The sequence below is a fragment of the Oreochromis aureus genome, linkage group 10 (assembly GCF_013358895.1).
Source record: "Oreochromis aureus strain Israel breed Guangdong linkage group 10, ZZ_aureus, whole genome shotgun sequence".
Taxonomy (NCBI): domain Eukaryota; kingdom Metazoa; phylum Chordata; class Actinopteri; order Cichliformes; family Cichlidae; genus Oreochromis; species Oreochromis aureus.
Window position 1 is genome coordinate 23,762,936 of NC_052951.1, and position 27,632 is coordinate 23,790,567.

Genomic DNA, 27,632 nt, shown 5'->3' on the forward strand with positions numbered 1-27,632 from the left:
TTCCTGGTCCGTTGCTATGCCAACTGCTTGCAGCCGTGGTCCTCCAAAGTAAGCGATGTCGTAATCCCTTTTTTGGCCAGTGCCTCTGGCTTAGGATGCTGCCGCCTCTGTGTGTGCATGTGCGTCTGTGTGTGTGTGTGTGTGTGTGTGTGTGTGTGTGTGTGTTACTGAGAGAAAGATGGGGTGTGGATGAGAGAAACTGAGCTCGATTCATATGCATATGCATTTTATCTGTTTAGAGGCGCTTGCATGCTGTGCATGTGGCTGTAATTTGAATTTTAACCAGTGTTCTGCACTGAAAATGACTGATAGCCACAACTGCTGGCACCATGCCAAAGCTTTTTCAAGGAGGAATTTAAAAGCTAATAATATGCACAGAATAAAGCAAAAAAATGTGTCAGTAGTTCAAAAAATAAGACGATTTTGTGTCTATGTGGGAATATGCCTCCTTTTGCTTGGACAGTGTTCAGTCAGCCAGGAGAATGAACCTGATGTTGATCTACATTTGATGCTTTGATCTGTTGGAGGCTTTTTTTCTGGCTTTGCACCAAATATTGAATTGTTCTCAGCAGCTGCAACAACAAGAGCAAACTGATCAGAGGGGCTTCCAAAATATGCTGCTATGAATTATGTGTTTTGATACTGCTTTTTTTTTTTTTTTTTTTTTTTTAAACTTTTGCTTATGTCATAATTGCAGGTGTTGGGGCAAAGGTGTTGAGCTAGACTGCACTATTTAAAACATGAAAGCGCACATGCACTATTTGTAAAACCTTGAACTGTTTGTCTTTATGGCGAAAAACTGTCCGTGTAAAGTTACAAGCAGTCGAGTCCTTGGTTTGTGCAAAATGACATTTATTGGTGCTTTTCTTTCAGTCGGGGCATACCTGTTAGCCATCTGATCTGACATGTCTGGTCTGTATGTTGCCTCCCTGATGTCAGCATTGAACTCATAATGATGTCGCTGTTTGTATAGTTAACAATTACATGTACTAGTTTGAAGTTCTTAAGATAATTGGCTGGAGGTTGTTCCTGGTGAACTTCTTGGTGAGGAGAGTTAGTACCAATTCTGTTCTACTGTTTGTTTCTCTCTTCTCTTTTTTATTTGAATAATTGAAAAAAGAACATGGAGGGTCATCTGATGTCTCTGTTCACAGCAGAATGACTGTACCTTCTACCTTATATGTCTGTCTCTTTGGGAGCAACAGTCTAGGTGCTGAAAGCCTCAGCGATGTTTGTCTTCATTGTGTGTGTGTGTGCATGTGTGTGTGTAGATGCTTTCAGTTGGATGAGTAATAATTAGGTCCCTGGAGATGAAAGGGGATAAAGAGAGAAGATGTTAAGTCTAAGAGAACACATTAAATCTGAACCACACATAGTACAGAACAAACTCTTAAATACCTTGTTACCCTTCTTTATTGCCTTTCCTTCCTTGTGTGTTCCAAATTTTACACGGAGTGCTCGCTGATTACAAGGTATAATGTATCTTCTGCTGAATATAAACCTAAAATCTAATTCTGGAGGGGTTTTTTTCCTTTTTTGCTCCTTTCACATTATGATAGCTCAACCCCCGCAGCCATGTAAACACTATTTAATGGCAGCATCGTATTCACTTTCAAATTTCCCATAGTTTTCTGTGCATTAGGTTGTATTATATGAGAATTGAACAAATGGGATTTTTCAGGCTAATGTCAGTTATCCTGCCAAGTCTGTTTCTGATCAGTCAAATATAGTTGTTAAACTTTAGTCACAATTAATGAATCAGTAGTAAGTGTAACAAATTCATGACGCTTAAGGTGATTTTTTTTTTTTTGAAGTTTGTTTACTCATTCAAACCACTGATTGGGTTCTTGCTTTAATCAAATATTTGTTAATTAGCATTTTAGGGATTCATTATCATTGTTTTCGCAGCAGCTTAGCTTGAGCTTGTTTATCTGGATGTTATTACTGTTCCTTCTACAGGCTGCACACGCAGAGCTAATTTATCCTCCATCTACAGCTGTTAAGGTTTCATCCAGCGTGGCCCGTTTGAAGTCCGTACTTAATTGGTCGGCGTCTGTGATGAGCCCACCTTTTGCAAAGGTTAATTAAATTTCCCTGGTTCCTCTTATTACTACTGCTCTTTCTGAAGGTGCAGTTGCAGTGCACAGACACGGCCATGTGGGGTTTAAAGGAAACAGAAGCAAATCGAAAGTGTTAGCGTGGACTCCAGTGGGGTTTTTTTCTCCTCTCCTTATGACAGTGTAATTTCATTCATCGTGAGATCTCAGGGAGGACGGGATGAGGAAAGGGGCAGGGCTTGATTTGAAGATAAAGAAGACAGCCAGAAAAGAAAGAAAGAAGGCAAGAAAGAGAGAGAGCAATAGGAGAATAACTCAGTGAGTATAAGAAAGTAATTTTGGTCCACAAGAGGGTTTCACAATTTTATAATTGACGTCCTTCTCAGAAAGGCGGCCAATTATTTTTCTCTGGAAGCGAGCCTCCTTTTGAAAAGTTTTGGCTTGATTGAACAGGCTGGGATTGGCGATTTCCTTCCTTGCTGTGAACTCGGATTCATCTCCAATGATTCACCGGCCTCTACAGCACCAGTGCAGTCCATGCAGCTTTGCAGTGAATTACGGCGAGTCCCTATTTTAATTTGCCTAAACACAATTATAGCCCCGAAAGCTGAACAAGCTGGGCTGCCACGAAAGATCTAAGAGACCAAAAACATAGCGTAGGTTATTTAATTCAAACAAATCACTTTGGTTTACTTAGCTGCCAGCTGGCTTTTACAGTCTCCAGCTTAGATTACTACAGACTTGGAGAAGAACCCCTGTGAATGAGCTACAATGAAAACTAAGCAGCTTATTTTGCCATGTTAGTTGTCTTTTTTTTTTTTTCAGTATTATTCCAAACAGCAGCTCTTACCATGCTCACTTACTCCAGCTTCTAACATCAGAGGGTTAGTTATTGAAATATTGACTGAGTGGCTGGAAATTTGGCATCAGATGACAGGCAGCCAAATGTAGGCCAGTGGAGCTGTTCTGTGGTGCCAGGAGGGTTTCTCTTCTGAGGGATCAAGGCCTAGATTTATTTACTTACTCCAATAAACACCCTGAACATTAGAAGGCAGTTAGTTGTATGCTTTATAAGAGGCTTTCAAAGTCTTGCTTGGGTTTTATAGTTTTATTGTACGGTGTTTCTGGATGAACTGTCCCTTTAAATCACATCCTGCTCATCCCAGCGGAACACAACCTCAGTCTACATCCTCCCGATGCTGGAAGACTTGTCAAAATGTTCTGCTGCTGAACTCTCTGAACCTCCCTGCTGCTTACATGAGTTCTCTGTTGGGCTTTCTCAGCTTCCTCTGTTTTTTTTTGTTGTTGTTTTTTTCGTCTCTTGTGTTTTCTCTCACTGTATCTTTAAATCTCATTTCTGTTAGCGAGAGGACTTCCTGATGTCTTCCTCTTGCCCCTTTCATTTCTTTCTCAGGGACTCGATCCTCTTCTGCCTGTCCACCTCTTCATCTCCCTCTACCTGCATCTATTATTAAAACGTCAATAACGGGGCCCGTTGTTGTTGTTGTCGTCCTGATGCTGCCGCTGCCACTTCTGTTGCTACCAAGCTGGGTTTTATCCTCACTCACATGCACCTCCGTGTCTTATAAATCACACCAAATCCTTCCAAAACCAACCTCTGCTCTCTGTTTCTGCACCAAATCCCACCCATGACTTAATAACCTTCCAGATGCCTCGTAGTTCCTTTCGACTCCTTTTTGCTGTCGCTCAAAATCGGATTCACTCATGCTTCCTCCAACTAGTGCCGTTTTACCCATCTGGATGGTTGTGGTGTGATTTCCCCAGTTTTGGAGTTATCATCTCTGTGGTAAATGGACTGGCACTTACACGGTGCTTTTCTGCTCTAACTGAGCACTCAAAGCACTTCTTACTGTAAGTCACATTCACCCATTCACAAGCACATTCATACAGCACTTTATTCTGTGCTTTTAAGCGCTTTCTAACTATCATGCGCTCACTCACACTGCGATGACTGAGATAGTTAGGGGTTCACCTTCGGATTTGTGGAATAGGTGCTGTGTGCCTAAGAATGAAATGTCTGCTTTTTCTTTAACCAAATTGAAATGTTAAAAATCTTTAAAATATGTGAATTTGGTTCAAGTATTGTTATTTAAATGTATTTTATAGTTTGCAGTTTTGCATGGTGGCAAGTGTGCTTCATAAAATGGACTTGGTCTGTATGTCTTAGCTGCTTTAAAGGAACCTCAGGTTGCTGTTTAATTGGTTTTTCTTTCTTTACGAATTATTTATAAGAGGCACTTATTTTTAAGAGTTCTTTCCACGTGTCTAAGTTAATATATATATATTTCTTCTTTTACTTGTACTAGGTGAGATAAGTTTTCTTATTGAAACAGGAAATGTCTGATAAGAGGATTCATGCTCAAAACAAGCGCATAACTTAGGTTGAAAGTAATTTCCCCCTCAGCTGCAGATTTCTCTGGCATAGGCCACCAGGTCCAGACTCGTAGCTGACCCAGACTGCTGCATTTGCTTCACTCAGCAATCAATGGATCTTGCTGAACATTGACATAATCAGCTTGTATGGACCCATGCTGGGTCGAATAGTAATGGGGCTGTAGAAGCATTGGTAGGGGAGAGCCAGCGTGGGATGATGGATTTAGTGCCAGAGCAGGCAGACCCAGGCGAGGCAGGTCAGGGAGATGGACAGGTAGGGAGACAAAGCATCTGGCATACTTTACTTGCAGCAATAACAGGAAAACTGCACTAACTCGTTATCACGCAAGATGGGACTGATCAAGTGAATGGCTGGTTTAGTAGAATTTAACAGGGTCCAAATTAGATTTGAAAGACCTTAAACTGATGTAAATAGACCTTCCAAAATACTTTGCAGGTTGTGTAAGATTTATATGATATATGTTTTAGCTACAGTTACTGATCTGCCGTCACCATCAGATCAGACTGGATAGATGGCTATATTAAACTGCTGAAACTCTATTGAGTGGAATGCGGAGATTAATTATTCTTCAGTGCAGTCTATTGACCCTTTGCTTAGTGCTGTGGCTTCATGCCCAGACATCCGTGCAAGGCTGATTAGGAACTGAGCACCTCCAACATTTTTCTTTCCTCTTTTTTTTCCCTTTTTTTGTTAAAGGTGCAGCACGTGTTGCTTCGAGGGCCAAAAATACGGTATGAATTCTTAACAAACAGCAGCGCAGTGGTTAGCACAGTCCCCAAAAACAAAAAGGTCCTGCTCTCCCCTGTTCCCATCTTCACCCTGTGTGGCTTCTCTCTGGGTTTGGTTTCTACGTACAGCCCAGTGACATGCTTGTTGGATATATTTGTGATTCAAAATTGTTTTTAGGTGGGATGAGTGTGAATGTTGTTCGTCTCGCTGTTAGCCATGTGATAGACTCGTGGCCTTTCGGAGGTGCGCCCTCCCCCTTTGTCCTGTGACTGCCAGGATGGGCTCCAGCACTTCTACCACCCTGTATCAATATGAACTTGGAAAATCAGTTTAACACCGTTTTTAGTGTCATATTCGAAATAAAAATGCTTTGCAGAGACGAGTTTCTAAAGACTTCCCATAATGACTTGACTTTAATGACTTATGACCAAAATTTCAGCATCTTCTAAATAAACATTTGATTTTTAGTAAATCCTCCAGCCCACATGTTGAAGTCAGAATGGCCATCGATGATTAAAAAGCTCTTTGTACTGCGGTCCTCTGCATCATGAGATCAGCAGATGAAATATTAAGCATTCGATAGATGCGCCATGGCTCCCTTGGTACATGAATATGTTGACAAAACCATTTTTGTGCTCTCAGAGGATGACCTTTGCCAGGTGAGGTAATGCCATTGCCTCTTCACATTGGCCTTGACAGATTTACCCTGACCTCCGCCCCGCAGACAGGCTAATAGACGAACTGACAGAATTCACACAGGCCGTCAAGGTAATGTGGCCTTTAAGCTCAATAGATGGGGAGGAGGGGCATCCAGAGAGAGAGCGAGAGAGACGATGGGACAAAGGCAGAGGGAGAGGGAGAATTGGAGTCAGAGACAACAATAGAGAGAGAGTGAGCTTTTAGCATACCAGGGGAGGTCTAGAATATCATATGCACAGGAAGTAGGGGTGATAAAGATCAATATGGATTGCATTAAGCCAAGCCATGCCCTACTCACCTCCCATAAGCCATAAATTACTCTTCAGTCCTTTGTAAACAAAAACACGCATTGCTTCTTTCTCATTTCCATGAGCGTGCCTCATAGAAATCTAGAAGATTTCTTAAAACTAAAACGTCATCAAGCAGCAGTTGCAGGCACTGTACAGTGTTATTACCTCATCATGCTGTTGAATCATTCTCTATGTGAAAAATGAAGGTTTCAGGTTGCATTTGGATCTCTTGGCTTTTTTTGAGATTAGATAAAAATGACATGTTTTATTACTCGGTTGGTCAGAATGGTCGCTCAGCTTGAGCCGCATGTGGACTCTGTGGATATTTAGATAGGCTGCACACTTGGACTCAGTCTGCTTCTGTTTCTCTGCAAAAAATAGATGTTTTGGTTGATAATGTGGCATTCCCATCGACACCAGTGTCACTGCAAGAGTTCAAATGGACTCTTATCTCTGCATTGAAGTACACTGCGAGGACTCGTAGGCAGTTGGATGTGTCATTCATGTGCCTTGTTCACTGTCATTAAAGCTGTGAAGCTGTGGACCAGCTCCGACTTGTTCCAATGGAACATTAAAGGACTTTGTACCTCCCAGGTACAAACTGACACTCTAAGCATGCTCGTTGAGTTTGACATCTTTTTTGCTTTTCACTCAGAAACAACTGACGAGGGCGTGATTGCTCGCCTGCACTTATATGCTATTTTAAAGTCGGATTTGGTTGGTAGGTTGTTCTTGTCAAGTTTTCACAATTTACTGATTTGCTTTTAACCACACTGTCGCTGCTGTTTACCTTTTTGCAATGCAGGATATGGTTATGACGACACCCCACAGTGTGGTGTTAAAGTTGAAGCTGTTGTGAAGCACCTTAAAGAAAAAGCACTTGCTTTCTTAGTAGTTTACCACACTTTTCTTTTTCATGTAATAGTAAGCGGGGCGGGGGCGCGCTCTGGGATTGAATGTTTTAGTAGTTAGTGGCATAAAAGGGCCTGTGTTGTATCCTGAATGGTGTAATTATTGTCCATTAGCTTTGATAGGCTGAAATTTTAGAGTGAAAAGCCCACTCAGGCCCTGTTTGCATTCACTGGCCCAAGCTGGTCAACATTACAGCATTAAAAGGAGTGAAAGTGAGACACTTCGTGCATAAAATACACACAGAGAGACACACGCGCACACAGTTATCACGTGTCCTCATCTACAGCTGTGCATGTGACCTTTGAACTTAGCAGATTTGCACTCTTGTATGCATTTTAACACCCGCAAATGCATAGAACAGTAGCCACACGCATACAATAGATATGCAAAAACATTCATTTTATATATACAGACTCCACCTACCAGAACTACAACTGCCAGACTACACACCCTCAGCACACACACACGACACACTCTAGTGCTGATATTTCAGCCACTCATGGCCCCCACCCACTCAATTTCACTTGCTCCCATTATTTCACTGCTATTGATCCACATCCCCCTCGTCCGCCTGCCGATCCAGAGAGCCTTTACTGGATAATTTTCAAGGGCATTTGTAAATGCAACACGGGGTAAATGGGTGATTGCCATGTGGCTGGTTTTTATATGCTGTTGGTTGTTTTGTGAATTTGTGAGGGGGGAGAGTGCAGGGAAGCATTAGGAAATGGGAACCCTGAATGGGGAAAAAAAAAATATGATGAGGCCGATCATGGAAGATTTTCTCCTCCTTTGTGCATTTCTAATTTGTAGGAGTTAAATTGTTTAAAACTACAGTAACACTTGACATTTGTGCATTTAATTTCTTTTAACTTCAGTTGAATTTTTAAGGTTTTTCTTTTTTTCTCTCCCCACCCTCTGCTTTCAGGCATTGTTACAGCCACCTTGCACATTAACATTTCGGCACCGAATATTTAAACAAATGTAAAAACCCTTTTCTAAAATACAAATCCACATCTGTAGCCTGCGTTGTGGCAGGAGAATGGAGTCAAATGATTTTAGATTTATATAAAAACGGGAATAACTTTTTCAGACGTTAAGTGCAGGTCCTTGCATGTACTTGCTTTACTGTTAAGCATTGTTTTTGTGAGGTAGAATAAATTTCCTGCGGTACTAAAACTGCAGTTAGTTCTGTTTGTCTGGCTGAGGTGTGTGCGAGCCAACAGAGTGGAACGGGATCCAACATTAACAAAAACACCAAAAGAGAACCACGGGTGGAGCTGCCCCCTTAAAGTGGCCTCTGGGTCAACCTGTAGGGGTGCCAGGGCCATGCTGTATGTGTGTGTTTGTGTGTCTGTGAAGCTCTGTGGATTTGGCTGCTGGGCAGGAAGCATCTGTTAATTCAGGAGGGCCAGGAGGTAGTATGGTATATTTTTGTGCGCATGTATGTTTAAGTGCACATGTGTTTGTATCAGTATTAAAGCCCAGTGTTTTGCCTTCCCTCCTGTATCCGGCAGACCTGGCCATGGCCCACCTTCCTCAGGGGCTCAGACAGAGAAGCCTTGTAGCTTCCTGTGACACACATAACTTTGTGCGCTCGCACACACACACACACACACACACGCACACACACAGATACGCGTGCTCAAACGAAACCAAAGAGAGGTAGTGTTTCGACCTGAAAGACCTTGTTGACCAACAGATAGGGAAAATAATCCCTCATAGCATCCATTTGAGAGATATGAGTTGCATATACTGTACAAAGCCTGCAGAATGCATACAAACTTAAGTAGTAGCACCAGTGAAAATGCTTCTCAGACAGTAAATATCAGTGCCATTTAACTCATTTATACCAAATCTACAGACTAAATGTTCCTTTTGTAACTTTTATTTTGGTACAGGTATTTGAACTATAGCAGAAAGAAAGGAATATAATGAAAGATGACAAAGAAAAGGCTTAAAATAACTCTCTCTCCAAGGTGGGAAAAGTCAGATAATCCAGTGATACCTGGAAGATCTAGGCTTTACCCGAATAATTTCATCCTGGTCGCCTAATCAGGGAAAAACAGTAATCCACACAGCTTCTGATTCCTCATGCGCCCTCCACCCAGGTATCGGAGCAGGTGGAGGAGGGAGGTAGATGGGTTGCGCTGGGCTGAGCTGTCCTTTCAGGAGCAACCAGCTCTTGGGCAGCGACTGCCGTCTGCTACCCGCTGCCACACATACGCACGCGCTCGCGCAACACACACACGACACGCTAGATGCCAGCTGGAAGGAATTTCCACTAAAGCCTGGTTGTAATACTTCCAGTCCGCCAGAGAAAGTGACTGCGGGGATGCCGACCCAAGCTAATTATCTCCTTCACTGTGTAAGCCACCAGATGACTGAGTGTCTAGTAAAAGTTGTGTAGGATGACTTAGCATGTAGAGCCATCTCATTCCAAGAAAATCCAGACTGCTGAGGTTCACACTAATCAAGGGAGGAAGGCGGATAAGTAATTTGTTATTATCACTCCTAATAGCTCATGTTATCCCCTAAAAGTCACGAATATTGCAAAAGAAACTAGCGCTTAGGCTTTGGAGTGGTGCTTAGGATTTCAGAGCCAAAACAATGACTCCATTCCCCCTGGTGATTTTTAGATTTGTCATTATTGTGTGGACTTATTTGAAAGCCTTTGAACAGAACACCCTCTGCCAAGGCCTTTTTTTCCTCCTTTGCAGCTTTAATGAAAGTGGTCAGCTCTCGCCTTGGCAGAGGAATTCCAAGGCAAGATTTTATTTGAATTTTATTTGAAGGTGGTTCTGCCACCACCGTACTTAATAGTCACGCACACTCACAAAGCCCTCTGACACACATACACAAAACCTACTTTCTATTGTTCAGAGGTTAATCTCTTTGTTTTGGCAATACAGTAATGTGTTCAGGATTTTCGACTCTGCGGATGATTTATCTAATAAATGACGACATTACACGCGCGAACACTTTCTACCCTGTTTATCTTTCCTTTCTCTTGTCATCATGCTCTCTATGTCTCTTTCTTTCGAGGGACTACAGGGCCAAAAGTCACGGGCCTTTGGCAGCGCTGGTGCCATTCCGCTTCCCGTCTGTCACAATGCTGGCAGCACACACTGTGGAAACTGCCAGCTAATGGCTGTTTATCCACCGCAGAAACTTGCCAGCCAATGTCTGCCCAAGCTAAGAACTTGCCAACCAATGATTGTTGAACCTTGTACCTCGCAAACTATGCCTGCCAAATCACAGGATGCAGTTTCTTTTTGCTCAACTGAGAATTAATGGATTTCAGAGAGTTTTGGATGGATGCAGAATTCCCAGCTCAATTTCAGAGAGAAAAAAAAGTCCTTCATGTTGTCCCACTTTCAGTTTCCAGCGATTAGTGCCCAGTTTCTCTTTCCAGAACATTTTTAGCATACGTTTCTGACAGAAAATGAAGAATGTTTTTTGCATCCGTAAGATCGTGTTTGTAAAGATTGTGCAGCTTGAGCTAACCACCGCATAAATGATATATAATTATATAAGGAAAACATTATCCCTCCTCTTTCCCTAAACAGTATATTGTGTCTAATCACATTAAGTTTAAGATGATGCATGTTGACTTCAAAACTACTATCCCTTTTTATTCTCCCTGGGATGATTAGTTTATCTTTTTCCAGGAGTTTAATGTTAAATTGTGGTGCGGCAGGAATAATATGGTCCGGCAGCAACACACACTTTCAATCTGGACATTAATTTCAGGGTTTATCTTGCCACAAGTAAGAGCTTTTAGAAAGTAAAGCTGAATGGAGATAACGTAGACAGGCAGGACAGTGTGTTTGTGTGTGAGCGAGAGGGAATCCATCCATTCACATGTAGTCTTCGAGTCCTCATCTCCTCATCTGGTCCATAACTACACACACACTCTCTTTCTCTCAATGTTACATGCTTTTCTTTGCAGTTGTCACCTCTAATTTCAACTTCAATTCATTAAATCTTCCCTTGCTCCAGCTGGTGCAGACACTGTCTCACGCATATGTGTACACACCACACACACATAGCCAGAGATATGGAAGTCTGCACTGAGGTAGAATTGGATTCTTAAGAGAATATTGGAGACTTTTTATCTTCATCAGTTCCCACACTTTGACTTCATCCTCATTCTACCCTACACTGTCAGTCTTATCTTATACTCTCTGCCTCACACTCTGCTACCTTTGCTCTATCTCTCTCTTTCACAAAGGCACATATACACACTCATTTCAGTTTCAATCATATTCTGCACTCTGCCTTTCTCACTCTCGCTTGCACTTCTGTCTTTTGACCCGGTCTCCCTTTGTCTCTGTCGCTCGCATTCAGTTAAGGTCCCTTTATTTTCTCCACGTCTCAGCCTGTCTTCCTCCACTGTGTCTTAATCCAGTCGTCTGTGGGTTTGCTAGTAATGGAGTAGAGCATGGCTGTGTGCTGAGCCCATTCGGTAATCTTAGTTCTCCTAAATGAAGCCTGTAGGTGCATGCCGTTTGCGTATCGTAAACTCTGTCTGAGTGTACATAAATAAATGCATAAATATATGTGCGTGTATTTTTCTCTTTCCATCTGTCTGTCCACCAGTTACAGCTTTAGAGCTAACAGTGGCCTCAATTGATCAAAGCTTTCTTCGGCACTACAGGGCGAAATCCGCAGCTTCAAAATTTATGTGTGTACTTGTGTGTCTGTGTCCCTGTCCAGACATCAGAGGCAATGTTCTCACCTAGCTAGTCTGATAAGGCTACTCGCAGCCTTTTTACTCCTCCTTGCTCCCTTTGAAGCTGATTTGAATGTGGGTTTTTGAACCAGCAGAGGGGAAAAAAAGGCAAGACTGGAGAGAGTCTTCAAAAACTAGGCAGCAAATGGGTTCAGGCCAGAAAAGAAGGTGTGAGAAACTACGACAAGGGAGACTAGACAGCGGCTCTTGTAATGAGGGTGTAAACCACAAGACGAAGACGCGAGCCGGTGGTGATAAACGGCGAAAAAGAAGCGGAGAAAGCAGAAAAGCGGTGGAAATCTGATTCGGGGTTTGCGTTAAATGTTACATCAAAGAAATTATAAGCCGTTTGTGCTGCGTGACAGCAGCATTGTTTCTCGGTGCGGAGATGCACTGCTGTCGTCTCTGATGTGGTTTCTGGTTTAACAGCCTGCTCTGACACCAAAGTCTGCACGGTTATAGCTGTTATCTGTCAAAGACACGCTGTCACCAAGGCTCCCTGTTTTAAAGGATTGTGCACTAAATAGTAAGGGGGAAGAATTATGAAGGTTTCTAAAGCTTCTGTTCAGCAAGATATTGCTAAACTCGTCTTGATTTACTTTGGTGAACTTACATGATTTTTGCACTTGTGATGCAGCTCAAGAGCACCTACACATATAAACACCTACGAGTTTATTTCTAAGTGTATAAGTCTCATAAAAGTCATTTTTAGGTGATTAAAGTACTAGTATAGTTTTATATACATTTGGTATGTCAAGCTTGGCTCTACACCTCGGGTCATGTCAAGGCTGTTTGCCACTGCTGACACCTACAGGCCAACCACGTTAAGTGTCAGATACCCCACGGGTGACCTCACTATGCGTCGCCATGCTGTATTTAGTCAGCTCCGAGGTTATGAGTAGTGTATAGCTGGCACTTTGAGCTCTGCATGGTGGTAGAAATGAGCTGGCAGCCTGGCTGCCTGGATGATTAATGGCACTTGAGTCTTGACTTCGGTCAGGCTCAGCCCTCTCCGTCTATATTAAGAACCATCATGGCCTGTTTTTGTTGTATATTTTTGGATGTTACAGCAGTGAGTTATAAACTTTTACGTGTGGTTTTGGCTGGTTTATTCAGGTATTATTAATAACGAGGACAGTGACAAACGTTAGGCATTAAATGGTGCTTGTGTCACTGTATTTGCAAAGGCAGTTTGGGCAACTCTTTGCCTCTCTCTTCGAGTTTAGTGAGACATGAATATACTGATTGCTCCTGCCTCATTTCTTTTCTGCAGCCTAGACTATGCATACGACTTGGCTAAAATAAGGATTTGCCATTGATCTTTAGCAAAAAGCTGTCTTTCTGTTTTCTCATTGCAAACACATCACATGTCATGAAATATTCATCGAGCTTTGTTTGTGTCATTGTTATTTGGACCCACTTTAATTGTCACCCTCATCAAGATTCATGAGCCTCATCACACTTTCTTTAATTGCTTACTCGTCCTCTACATTGTTCATCTCAGTGTAATGTTCTCATATATTCACCTCTGCTTCTCTGCCTCATTCTGTGGTGCATTTCTTTTGATCTTTGCTCTGTTTCTTTCTGTTGTTGTTGTTGAGGTATCTGATTGTGTGTAGGAGTCTCTGATTATCAGTGGTTTACTGAAGTTTCAGGAGTCTTCTGCCATTCAGTTGTCATATACGGTGCGTTTGCGTACTCTGAAATAAACAATGTTGAGTTCAAAAATCATAAGTTTATTAGAGCAAAACATAAGCAGCATATTCTCTGGCGCTTTTATGATATTTCAAATCAACCAGTGCACTATGCTAAATAGCCCATGTCACTCGTTGATGTCTTCAGGATTTCCAAAAACCATCGAGACCCCAACATATCTCTCAAACTCAACCTAGCAAAGATAATTCCAGCACTAAAATGCTTTTTAAGAAAGCCAGTCTCTGGTCTCTGCTGGCAAATGGCTAGTCTGAGCTTTATAGCCCACTTTACCACTGAGGTAATAGGTGGAACAGAGCAGTCATGCTCACAAACAGTTAATCTCATTGTTAAAACTGGATGCAATAAGTAAAGGGGGGGGGTCTCTAGAAGATGGGAAATAAGAAACCATCATAATATATTCTGAATGCTTTATTTTGCTTTCGGGGACTTAAGTGGGTCTCCAGAAAGACAAATGTAGTTATAAAGACGGCTTAAGATGCAGAGGTATAATTTCAATGTTGATAATGTATTTTTCTCCCTTTTGGAGGAAATGCCCTTATTTAGGTGGTTAGACTGCAATGAGCTATGATTTTATGTAACCACTGGCTTTTATTCAGATGCAGTCTAGTTATATTAGTTTCTACCCACAAAGTCTTTATTATGGCTTACTGGGTGATTTTATGAGAAGTAAAACAACAACACTGTACATCTACTGAAAGTTTTAAATGGAGATAATGTTGGAACGTCATCATAAGTATAACTCATGCACGAATGAAGTGGTCAACTTGGGTGAATTCTGTTGGCTTGTTGGTCATCTACAACGTGCTGGTGATCTGGGAGCTCCTCATGAATTCTCAGCATCTTTGGCCACTGCTTCTTACTTAGACTACGTCTGCGTTACACCCATTATTTCTCTCAAGTTAATCGGGCTCTATAAATAATTTCTGATGTGAAAGCTCGGCTTGTTCGGTAATGTATAGAGTCTGCTCGAGCCTCCTGTGATTGTGCCCGCTCGTTGACATGATAGAATTGTAAAGCTGAAGGAACCTTTCACATTTATATTTAATCTCCCAACTCTCATCCTTAATGCATGAGGAGAATGGGAGACCCCGACACCCCACCCCCCTAACTCGTGGTTTGGCCTGTTGGGAGAGGAAAGGAGGGGGATTAGAGCAGGATTAAGTCTGTGTGAATGGGAGCCACGAGACCTCCACAGTTATTCACTTCCACCATCAGTCAACTTTCCCCCGTCTAACCGTTTAGTCTCTCTGCAAAACCTTCAAAGACACGTGTTCGTGTTTTTGTACGTTCTAAAACACATCAGAACCAAAGGATGAGTTTGAACTTTTTACTGAGAATTTAAACTTTTTGCCTGTAAAAAAATTATTCAGTGAATAATTTCACCTGCAGATTAAGTTGCATGTTATCAGATAATGATTGAATCATCCGTCTTTCTTTGCATCCTTGATATAGAGAGTCAATAGGTTATAGTCTGGGCATCCTTCAGCTGTGGGACACCAGCCAATGCGTGAGGGCTTCTGGAGCAGCCAGCACTTTTCCTTGTACTGGCCGTTGATTACAATTGCAGATAACATTTTTGAAAGCTAATAAAAAGCAGATCATTGCCAAACAACGGCCTATGGTTTTGATATTACATTTCGGCTAATGTATTTCCCTTCTTTGGTCGTATGCAGCCAAAGGTTGCTCAAATGCGATTTGTCATTGGTTCTTGTGCTACAAGACAGGAAGTGGAGAATTTGCAGTACTAAAAATTGACCTCCTTGTTGACAGGTTCTTCATGTTCAAGTAATGAATTTGTTTATAGAGATTAGTCGGTCATTCCAGTGCATTAGTGTGGTGACATTTAACTTCAGCTACTCTAATAGCTACTGTAGTAGCTTGCAGTTCTGTGCCAAAGATGCCAAAGATTCTGTGCTGATGTTCTTTAAGTGAGCACTGCAGAAAGTTACAGGGTCTTTTTGTGGTTGAAAGGGTAGCGTCATCGAGAGGGAAATGTACTAAATTATTGCAGATTTCCACGACAAACACCTTAAACTCCAAGTTAAGTTTAATTTGAATTATAGAAGGATTAAACCATGGTGACCGGTAACTTTTTTTCACCATATACAGTATGCCATATTAAAGCATTCTTGGGAAAAAAATGCAACATTTTTGATGAACTGAAGACAGTCGAGGCCAAAATAATTAAAGTAGCCAACATTTCCTCTCAAGCTGTGAAACTGTGCAGTTCAGAAGGACAGGTATCGATTCTGATTTGATGTTTCTGAAAGGTGATTAATTAAAAGTCTTGTGTTTTCTCAAGTTTTTGCTGTCACAACTTACTTTATCAATTTTGTTTTTTGTTGGACCCCTTTGAACTTAACCAGCTAATCGATCGCGATCAACATTTTTCCTCATTAATATCCTCTTAGGGTGCGTTTGTGAGTCTCGATCCGGTGAGCAGTTTGATACATTAGTTTCTACCTCTGTGTGAAATCTGTTGAATGGATGAGGGTGGGAGTTTCATCGTCACTGGCTGATAACTGCTCCATCACACAGAAATCAATAAGTATTTATCTGTAATGAAATTAGCAATCGCTCTCTGTCCTCCCTCTCACTTTTTCTCTTCCTTCTTATTTACAAAGAAGCACAACAAACAGCAAAGAGTGTTGCTCAACAATAAGATTGGCGAATTCTCCTTCTGTTTATGGATGATTGTGTGGAATTTAGTCAATAGCATCAAAACAGACTTAATACATGGAATACATGTTGCCTACTGGTCAATATGCTTATATAGCTGTACTTAATAGGAAATGGATTTCACTTAAATGCTCCTTTAGTCACGACTTAAACCTCAGGCCTGACTCATTATGTGCATGTGAATGATACAAAAGCACACTTTGTAATTAGAATCCTGCTATTTAAATGTCATTAATAGGACTATTAACGCTCTGCGACAAATTTATTATGGTTCTGTAGTTTTAGACAGTGCTTCAGTCGAGTGTTGTCAGATTCTTTTTAAGTGTATGTGAGGGAGACGGAATCTGTAGGGCAAAGCTAACAGGGTTAAACAAAAGTGAATGGATTAATACTGGACCTAATTGGGCTGATTTCCTCTCATGGCCAGGTTTTAGTCCAAGAATTCATGCATAAATAATAAATAATTTCCTAAATCGCTTTTGCTTCACTACCATCTGTAGCTCTAGTTTTTGAGGATGAGCTCTTTCTCATTCCAGGTTCAGGGAAAAAGGTGGCTGTGCACAGGCTGGCACACTGTGTGGAGTGGAATGCAGAATAATAAGCGCACTTGAAACTAATTTGCCTGTTAAAATGCAGTAAAGAACTGGCAGGTAGATTTGACACTGTGATTTTACGATGTATCTACTGTTTTCTGCGAGAACGGTTTCTCATTGTAAAAAAACAAAACAGTGTAGTGCTCTAGTGAAACATATGAGTGTTTGATCTTTAAGTTCACAATGTAGCAAACATATTTCACTAAATGGCATTTTAAAAAGCATCCAGATAAAACAAGAAATTTCAGCCCTCAAAAGCCCTCAAAAATAGTTAATTTTGAATACAATGCACATTAAGAACAAGCCTTTTTAAACTCCACCCCTCTATATGAAAGTGGTTGTACAGGCCAGCAGGCCTATTAGAAGAGGTGGGGGGTGGCGTACCCCCAGACTCAACGTCTTTAATATTGCATGTTGGCACCATGGCTCCGTGCAGCCTCGCCTAGCTTCAGTTTGGCTTGGTGAGTCTTTTCCCACCATAGGTTATACGCGCAGACTTAAAATGAGTGTTTATGTGTGCGTTTGGAAGGCAAGTGCTGTCTGATGTAACGATGGAGGTGGTGTGCTGTAGGTTCGCCAAGTATCGCAGGAGGACGTCCTCCCCCACCCTGACACTGTCCCGGCCCAAACTGGTAAGGCTTGAGATTTTAAAGATTGCTGGGTTGCTCCTGGAGCAGAGAGGGGAGCATGCACATTGGTCCACCTGCACATCAAATTGAGGTTAAACAGGTTTAACTAAATGTTTTAATTCCTCAGACTCACACTCTGTCACCCTTATCTGAGTTTAGAGTAGGTCTTTTTTTTTCCGCAGCTGTTTAGTAGATGCAACACTTGTTTTCTAATTCTGAGCCTCTCCAACCTTGAGTTAATAGATTTATAGTAAAATCAGCACCTGACATTTCAGACACTGGAGTTTGTTTCCAGTCTTGCCGAGCTCCACGGTCTTTGATCAAAGAGTGGCGCCACTCTCAACTTCACTAAGAACTTTTTCGATTTTATTTTCCCTGAAAATCTCTACATTGAGGGGCATTTTGTTGGTTTTGAAGCAAGTTTCCTACTGATGTGTACTGTCATGTGTATTTGGGAATTCTTTGGCGTCCAGTTAATACACATTTCTCTAAAGAGAATTGGAATTCACAATATGGATACTCGTGACTCGTCCCCCTCTGTGGATCTGTGGTATGTGAAGCGTCTCGGTTCAGTGCAAACTGAAGGCTACGCAAATGTTTCTAGGTTACACCGGTGTGGCTGCTGGTTCTGCGCCTTTGCACTCAGTTAACACTACAGCACTATGATGCTCTTGCCTTTGGAAGCCTCTTGACTGTTTGACTGACAGCTTTACCTCGTTCTGCATCTGGATTTAGTGTTATTGGAGAGCGAGCTCTTAGCAGCTCAGATTTTGAGTGTATGTGGGCAATTTTCAGCGAACGTGATAACGAAATAAAAACAAATGGATTTTGTTTGCATCAAAGCTCAAACATCTTTGCAGAAATTATCTTTTTCTCTGGAAGTAGACACATTTATTTATTTAGGAGACTTTATTTACTGTCTTTTTTGCTGCTAGATGTATTTTCTGATTTAACTGATTAACTTGGAGTTTCATGCATGTGCTTTTGTGCTTCTTTCTTTCTTTTTTGGGGGGTAAATACATTTCCATCTGTTGAAGTTTGAGTATACATCTGTGTCCTTGTGTGTACTCTGTACATGTGTAAGCTGTCTGTGCAACGAGGAAACCAGGATTTACTGTTTAATTGTTCTGTTAAGGTCACTCCAAAAATATCAAAGCAACCTCCAAACCTTCACAGTGTACCAGATATCGTATCTGTCTGCACCCCGGCTCATAATTCACTGCAATGTGAAATATCCTGAGCTCCGTCGTCTTCAGGTTAATTAGCCCGGAGCATGTGAAACCAGCTGTGGCTTTCAGCCTGATGAAACAGCTGTGTGTGTGTGTGTGTGTGTGTGTGTGTGTTTGTCACTGTTAACTGTGTCTGCGCGTGTGTGTGTTTGCCTCTTTTGAACCCTGTGCATGTTTGCCTCAGCTGAACTCATATCCTCTTCACCCTCTCTGTTTGTCTTCTTCTGTATCTCCTACTTCCTCTCTGTCTGAGCAGCTTCCTGCCGATCTCAATAAGATGCACCTAACAGACCATGCCCACCAGCAGGTGATGCACATGCCGCCCAGCCAGTCAGGATGCAGCATCGCCAGTGACTCGGGTAGCAGCAGCCTTTCAGATATTTACCAGGTGGGTACCTCCCTGTTTATGGTAAAAGTTTATTGTATTTATTTGCAAATAAACCCACACTTAAAATGGTACATTTTCCCAGTAAATAAATATGGATTTATGGATACGAATTTCCACAAAGCTGAGTTGTTTTTTCCTTTCATTTTGCCAAATTCCTTTTCTCTTTCCTTTAATTGTTCATATTCATTATACAAAGTCAGTATTATGTAAAATAGGATCCAGCCAGTCAGTTAAAACTACTCTTGTCTCACAAATTACTTGAAATATCCTCATGCTTTGACAAAACCCTGTCTACTGTTTCTGGTCGTGTGTTTTGCTGAAAGGTGAATTCTCTCCATCTTCACGTGTTCTCAGTTTATCAATCAACCCTCCACCCATCTTCCTTCTGATCCTTTTTGTCTCTCTAATTATTGTGCGTCCTGGTGACTCGTCTCCCTCTGTACTTCCTGCAGCAGATTAAAGGTCACATGTAGAAAATGAACCTAACACTTATAGCTTCATTTTTAACTGAGCTACAGCAGGTAGAACAGCTCAATCTACAAAAGGTAAATTCCTACATGTAAAAGTAAAATAGCCAAAGAAGAGCCTTTTGTCTTTGTATCTGTCTAACATTTCTGCAACATTTTTGGCAGTTGAGCAAGCTTTTAAGTGTAGACTATATGAGTGATTGCAAATCAGTAACCCATAAAAGCAAACATAAGCTTTCCATCTAATCATTTTAATCCCTTAGCTCTCCTAATCCCCCCTCTTTACACAGAAAGTTGCACTAAATGTAACATTTCAGCACTGTCTTTCAGCTGTGACTGTTCTTTTATCTTCCCCCCACTTTACAACCTACACGCTATATTCTGCACACGTCTGTGAATATGTGTATAGACGTCCTTTTTGACGCTGGCTTGTTAGCTCTGCTGGCTTTAATGGGAACCAGCATGGCCTGTTTGCCACACACTAATGAGCTAGTTGATGTGCTGGTGCGATCTGTGGGCTCTGCTGGCCACAAAACTAATTTGTTTGTTTCACTCAGGAATGTTAATGCATCTTATGTTTTTTTCCAGGTTCCAGTACATACTGTAAATGTTACAACAACGCATAACAAAACTTTCGCCAACAAGATAACGTTGGTGAACGATAAGGTTAGGTAACATGGGAGAGTGATCAAAGCAGACAAACTGAGGAAATCGCCACAAATTACTGTGAGCGGGGGGGAGACTTGCTGAATTAAAAAAATAAATAAAATGAAATCCTAGCCCTTTCCTTCTCAGGCTGTCTGTGAGTGACTGCAGATTGATGTAAGTCAGGTCGGCCTGGGTCAAACGTTTAACACAGAGACCCACTCTGTTCATCCTCAGATTAGATATTTATCACACGCATCTGATCCCATCACTTGTCGCTGACCCGGCTCTGTGTTTGTTTACAGCTGTCTTAAAGTGCTGACCCTTCACTCAGCTGTGATCCTCAGTTGTCAGTGCAGCAAACGCTATCTGTTGTGGGTTTTCTCTTACACGTTCTTTTTGTTTTTCCTCCTTCCACTCCCTCTTTTATCTTGGCTTAACACTCAGCAGCTCACGTCCCTCTTTCTCCTCATCTTTTCATCACTTTCTTTAACTCCTCGTAATCCTCTCTTATGCTTGTTCGTCTCCTGGCCGTGGTATATCCTGAACCTTTGTGCCTCCTTTCTGGGGTTCGGACGTGGTAAAATGCAGTGGTTCGTGTAGATCTGATGCCACTGATTTCTAAAAAATGTCCTCCTGCCTGAGACTTGCTCTGAGACCAGGGGTATTGGCCTGAAAGGGCAGACGATGCATTCTGAATGAACTGGGCTCTCAGAAGCACTGACTGATATGTCAGTGAGGAGGAAGAGAATGAGTTTTTGTCTCTTTTTACCCCTTTTCTCCCACATTTCCTAGAATATTTCTGTTAAAAGGCTTTTTGCATTTTTTCTTAGTCTCTACAATGACATTGTGAGGCATATTAACTGCATGGACTAATAATTAGAAGTGAAATAAAGTTTTCTATGTTGGATCTAATTTTAAAAAATCAGCCTTTCGACAGTTCAATGTGTTGAAGATGCTCCATATACTGCCGTTTCATTTAACTATTACAAGAGGAGGAAAGCATGTTTTTAAAAGTTCGGCTGCACTCCTCGTGTTCGCATATGTTTCCTGGCTTTTTTTTTTTTTCCATCTTATATTCAACAAGATTAAATTCATCTACTATCCGGGAACAGGAAAGGTCTGAGGAGCAGGTGTGTTTTAAAACTCCTCTAAATGGCTTCTTCAACCTAATTTATAAAAACAACAGCGGGCCTGAACTTTGAATGGACTATTAGCTCAATACCCTTGGGTTGGAAAAACATAAAAAACACTTTGGCCATGTCCCAACTATCCATAGAGCCTAAGAGCTTGATTGTATTGCTAGCTGGTGAGGCCATCTTACAATCTATAGACTAGGAAATTCACTTTTCCCCACCAGATATCAACAGCTAATATATCTCTGCCTGTCGTTTCAACTGTAAATCCAAAATATAGAAAGAATGAAGATGAAGACAAAACGAATAATGTGGCTGAGCAAATGAAGACATAAAAGCACAATAGTTACTGAGAAATTTAGAGTAGTATTGTTGGGATTAGCTAAGGCTAATTAATATGTATTTTGCTGGCCACTTTATTAGGTACACTTTACATTTAGTATTGTATGACCACTTTGGCCGTCAGAACTGCCTCAAATTCAACAAGGTGCAAATGTTGCTCAGAGATTTTGTCCATGTTGAATTGGTTGTATCACAGAGTTGCTGCAGATTTGTCGCTTGCACATCCATGATGCAATTCCCATTCCACCACACCCCCAAGGGGCTCTCTGTCTGGTGACTATGGAAGCTATTTGAGTAAAGTGTTCTCACTGTCACGTTCAAGCGCTATTCTGTTAGAAGCATCAATTAGAATATGGATATAAAGATCAGATACTACGGGGACCAAAGTGTGCACAAGGCAGGATAGATTCATGCGTTCATGACATTTACACCAAATTCTGACTCTGACATGTTAACGTCGCCGCAGAAATCACATTCATCTGTAGTCCATCTGCTTCAAGGTTCAGCATGTGTTCAGAGGTGCTCTTCTGCATACCTTAGTTGTAACGAGTGGTTATTTAACAAAATATCTCTTTTTCAGTAAACAGGATAAATGCTGGAGGTCTAAGTGAATTATGTGCCTAAATGAGCACATGCATTCACATTATTTTGGAAAGCAGACAGAAGCAGGGGTAAAATCAGGCTTAGCTCTCCAGCTTTTTTCGTCCCACCTGAAAAAGCTAACAGACGGCCGGTAACGCTGCCACTACCACCAGAGAGCTCCTCGATTCACCTTTAGGTGACGGTTCAATTCCCAACTGACATGAATAGCCTTATGCCCTTTTAGATCCATACTCTTCCAACCATCTGTCTGCCTCGCACAGGGAAATGCTGTGAAATATGAATTATTAGTGAATGGATTTAAATATTTGGCTGTTGGCCTGGTTTTTTGTAGTCTGGCACTTGGTGTCTAGGTGCAGCTCTAGGTCGCAGCTACAGCTGCTTTTTCCAAGGTTATCCTTTTTTATGTTTCGTGCGAGTAAATTGTTACTAAAAAGCCATGAATGCTAGAAATTATGAACAATAAGGCTTTTTTTTTTAGTCTTTATGTTGTCACAGTCGCACGTCTCTCATGCTCTTCATTTTTTCAGTAATTGCAAATAATTGGTCACCGTGTTGTACTTTCTAAACTGTCTTGTAATGGCATTCTCCTCCGTACAAGGCCTGAGAGGACTCTTGTCATTGTAAATATCAATACCCCCAATTTGAATTTCTAGGTCACGTTATTTTGGGAATTAGAAGTTCGAGATTGATGTGAGAGTCGAGCCATTTAACACTGAGGCAATTTCAGCCCCATCAAAAGCGACTGAATTTCATAATTTAATCTTTTTCATAACCCATAAGAAAGGAGCCTTCACATTTAATATGTAAAATGTTCAATTCATTTGTCATTTAAATGAGACATGATGGACTTCAAAGACTTCTTCCTTCCTTTTTTTATGTTACTAACTGGCCAATATTCAGTTTTTTGTTCTTTGTGTTTTGCTCCCAGGCCACAGAGAGTGATTTGGGGGATGTCGACCTATCTGGACTTCCAGAGGCTGCAGTGGACAGTGAAGAGGAGGAGGAGGAAGATGAGGACCTGGAGAGAGCTTCAGACACTCTCCTAGGCCGAGATCTGGTCCGAGAGTGTCTAGAAAAAGATCCTGTCGACCGCAATGACGACGACATCGGTCAGTTTGACAACTTTGATTTGATTGAATTGGGATAAAAGTGACCTAAAATAAACTGACAGATTCAGGCTTTCTCAGTTGCTATTTTTAGACTCATTTAGTACAGAAATGAGAGATGAGTGATATACAAATGTCCCTCTCTCAAAAAGACCCCTTGCAGCTGTCCCCAAACACCAGTGCCCTTCCAGTCTGTATTTTCAAGCAGGCAAACAGAGGCAACCTCATTAACAGAACCCAGTGGGGTCCTAAAGGAGGTGCTTGCATCAGAGAGCTGAGAGAAGCAAAGACCTGGCCTGCTGCGTGCCTGCTGGGAGGCTGGCCTTCTCATGGCCTTCAGCATTACAAGCACAGCTCATTGAGAGGAAATACCTGACATAGAGAGCAACTGAAGGGATGACAGGCTGAACCCAAATTCAACCAACTTTTATTATTCTATTTCACGTCATTAGCTACTTTTTTAATGCTCTCCAGAAACTCTCTGAAAGAATTTTCCTGAATAAACAGACAAAAATATTTTCGCTGGGCTTTCAGGGGTTTAAAAAGACATTTTTCCCAGGCGGTTGATGAATATATCCTTGGGGCTGATGAGATGGTTAAAAGCAAAATAAAGAAGGAGAGGGCACTTACAGTTTCTAAAATCAGGATTTTTGTTTTTTTCTCTCTTTTTTTGAACTTGTTTTACATTTTTCACCTCTGTTGGCCCCTAAAAATGTAATAAATTACGATAAAGGGATAACTGATGTAATCTTTTTTTCTTTTTTTTTTGAATGTATCACAAGATAGAAAGTCTGTAAACCAGATTTAAGGACCATTAGCAGTCATCAAAATGTTAATGATAAGGTTGTGGTACCCTCTGGTACCCTTTAGAGTTTTGGTGCTTAACTCCTATTTTTTTTTTTTTAAACGTGATTAATCTACATTTTATGATTGTTTTCCTCCCATGGAAAACTCTATACCCATTGCACTTTAAGCTACTTTTCTTTACTAAGAAAAATGAAGATTTGAACGAGGTGTTAACACCAAGAGGAATAAAAAGGACCTACTGAGCCAAGCAGCATAGTTTGCAGGTTGGAGCTGGGTCACTGTGTTCTCAGCTACAGTGCAGAGGAGGCAGAGGGAAGATGAGCAGGAAAGGTAGAAATTGTAAATGTTTCTGAGGAGTCATAAAAACTAGTAGTACGCGCTGATCCACTTGTGCTTGGAGGGGTTAGATTTAAGACTTAAGAGCTGATGTGGAGGCATGTTTGCTGTTTGTTTGTCAGCAGCAGTGTGCTAACGCTCAAGCCCAATTTAATAAGATTTAGAGATTAAAATTTTGGTGTGCAATGCAGCATTGTCCTTGGAGTTCTGCGAGCCCTCTTCTAGTTATGATTTTTTCTTTTTTTTAATCATGAGTTTTTGCAGCATTTCTGAGCACAAGGCCTGAGATGACAAGTATCCTAAAATGTTTTGTGTTTGTATTGAAATTGACAGTTGCTCTGGTGAAGTATATGAGTAACATTTTCTTGCAGAAAGGACCATTTAAAAATCTATAGATCGTTTTGGAAATGTTGCAGTTTGTCTGTGGGGGAAGAAAAAAAAATCAATGTGCATTTTGCCCTGAACACCTGAGACACATTGCTTTAGTCAGTGCACCGGTCTTTTCATGCTTGTTCCTCCTTCTTTTTCATTTGACTTCTTCTCTCTGCTGCTTTCTTTTTGTGCAACACAGAGCAACTGTTGGAGTTCATGCACCAGCTGCCTGCCTTTGCCAACATGACCATGTCCGTGCGGAGGGACTTGTGTAGCGTCATGATGTTCGAAGTGGTGGAGCAGGCCGGTACAGTCATACTGCACGACAAACAGGAGGTATGAACAGGGTGAAAAGGGACACACAGAAACTGAACAAGTTCTATTTAACCTTCAGAATTCAATTCTTCAACAACAACTAGTGGTATTCATTTTTCACCGTCCTCTTTTGCCACTTTACTGACTTAGATTAATTGCTTCCAGTGTAATTACGGCATGCAAAATATGTTTTTATTATATCTGCTTCAATAACACACTAAATTCCCATAACAGTTAAATGAGTGTTTATCTTTACTCAGTCTGACACAAGGTCTGTTTGCTGAGTTGCTGAATCTTATTTGGGCAATTAATGTAATCACAGTAGAAAAAAAAAATCTTAACTTTGCCTTTTGTTATCAAGCAGAACAGTGACGTAACCTTTGAAAAGACATACATAAGTTTGCACAAGTATTAAACAGTTGCAAACACGCCAACGTACCCATTATGGAAAGTAGTGATGTAGACGTGGAAGCATATAAAGCCCTTCACACATACGAAAGAAGAACAGATACGGAGCAACGTGCGTTTTCCCGTGCACAGGTGCACACACATCTTCACCATCCTAATTCACGAGGCAAAACTGGTATGTGCAAAGTCACCGCAGCATATAAGCCCCGTCAATCACTCGAGCTGCTACACAGCTAATTAATTAAGTTACATGCCTGAGAAACGGGGGCCCTGTCATGGCTGTTTGGTTACATGCAGCAGCATTAGAACTGACAGGGTGATAAATGGCAATGAACTGCCAGCTGCCGAGCTCGGAGGAGGACGGGAACACACATCAGCAGGGCAAAACCATAAACGCGCACTTTAGTGGAAAGAATACACGAATAGGTGATGTGCGTCTGTGTAACTAACTCCGTACCGTCTGTGTCGAGGCAGTTGATGGGCATTTTTCCTCCACTCCACTGCCTCTCTGTGGACTCGGTGTTGAAGGTCAAAGAGAAGCACTTGGCCCTTCTCGGAAGTGAGCATGACTTTGCTAAGTGAGTGTGAAGAGGGAAAGGAAAATAAAGAGTCTAAAGTGGTATTACAGATGTAGAAAAGAGAGAGAAAGTGCTCCATATGCCGGAAAGGAAGAGAAAATGGACAATGAGGGAGTCGAGGGACTGTCACATGGAAAGACGCTTTTGAAGAAGGAGAATTTGTCCGTATGATCAGGGGTTAAAGTGGCATTTTGCATGCGAGAAACCTCAGTGCAGCTCGAGGAAAAGAGTGACTTAGAAAATACGTTGCATATTCATTTGTTATGGGAGCTTCAGTAGATTTTTCTTTGTGTACAGACTGTAATTAGCTGTACTGCTACATGCTACCTCTGAATAACACAAAATAAGTAAACTTCTTATAGTACACTTCTATATTTCTTCCTAGAATGAGTTAACTGCTAACAAACACAATGAGCTCCATTCTTACAACCTACCCAACTACTTGGTTACATTGTATCTTTTCTCTTGCTGGGTGAACTGTACCTTTAGCTAGCAGACACATTGTGTGACAAACTGCACGGAACCAACGTGCGTGTTTGGCGATTTTTGATGAGCTGTTTAAAAAGATGTTCCTCTGTTTATGCACGCTCCTCTTCAGTAGGGCTTGCTAGATACTTTATACCTGCAAGCGCGACTTGACATCTGCACCATGAACGCATCACAGGGATGCAAAGGTAAAAGAGAGGTGTTGAAGGTATAAGCGGGGCGTAGCATGTGTCTGTGCGGTCACTGGAAGCAATAAAATTTTAACTCATCCCACAGTAATATGTATTAGCCCGCATTTCAGATTTAATTACTCATTCCCTGGAGGTGTTAGAACGCCACTCCAGATTGATAATAGGAAATAAGAACATTTTCCCTACCCGTGCAGGCTTCATTACTCATAGCAATAAATTCAGAGGGTCTATCCTACAAGAAGCATTATATTTGTGTAAAGTTTATTTAAAAGACAACTTTTGTTCACAGTGCATGTGTGGCGGATCATCGTAGCCCACCTTATTAGCATTTTCTGATGGCTGAGAAGGAGATTGACAGGCTCACTGGTAGAGAAAGAAAGCGATGCAGGAGCCAAACTGTGAAGCACAGAGGGTAGAATCAGAGATTTGCTAGGTGAGAAACAGCAAGAGAATGAAAAGGCAATGAGGAGGAAATATCAGTTATTGCTGCAGAGGGAGCCCAGGGCTCATTCACCCGCCCTCTGTCCGCTCACACTCAGGAAGAATGGCTTGTTATATTATGCCTGCCAGCATTTCCTTTTCAAAAGCCACCACTAGAGACACAATACCTCTTCACCAGCCTACTCATACCTCACACAAAGCACATTATGCTCACAATTTACTACATGTCATTTAGTAAATATATTGCCATTTTAATAGACGTTCTAGTGAAGCTGTAAAGGTCTGTAGATCTAATGATTCAAGATAAATCCATGCCAAGTGACTATAATG

At 41.4% G+C, this 27,632-nt stretch overlaps 1 protein-coding gene across 3 annotated transcripts in view; it reads left to right on the forward strand.

Moving 5' to 3' along the window:
- The window catches only part of LOC116315770 (Rap guanine nucleotide exchange factor (GEF) 6), a 133,230-nt gene that overhangs the window by 67,609 nt on the left and 37,989 nt on the right, over positions 1-27,632 (forward strand). For all 3 annotated transcript variants that reach the window (XM_039618271.1, XM_039618272.1, XM_039618273.1), the window contains 3 exons: positions 18,938-19,069; positions 23,191-23,371; positions 25,083-25,219. In XM_039618271.1, the coding sequence (XP_039474205.1) occupies positions 18,938-19,069; positions 23,191-23,371; positions 25,083-25,219 (450 nt within the window). The remainder of the gene's footprint in view (positions 1-18,937; positions 19,070-23,190; positions 23,372-25,082; positions 25,220-27,632) is intronic.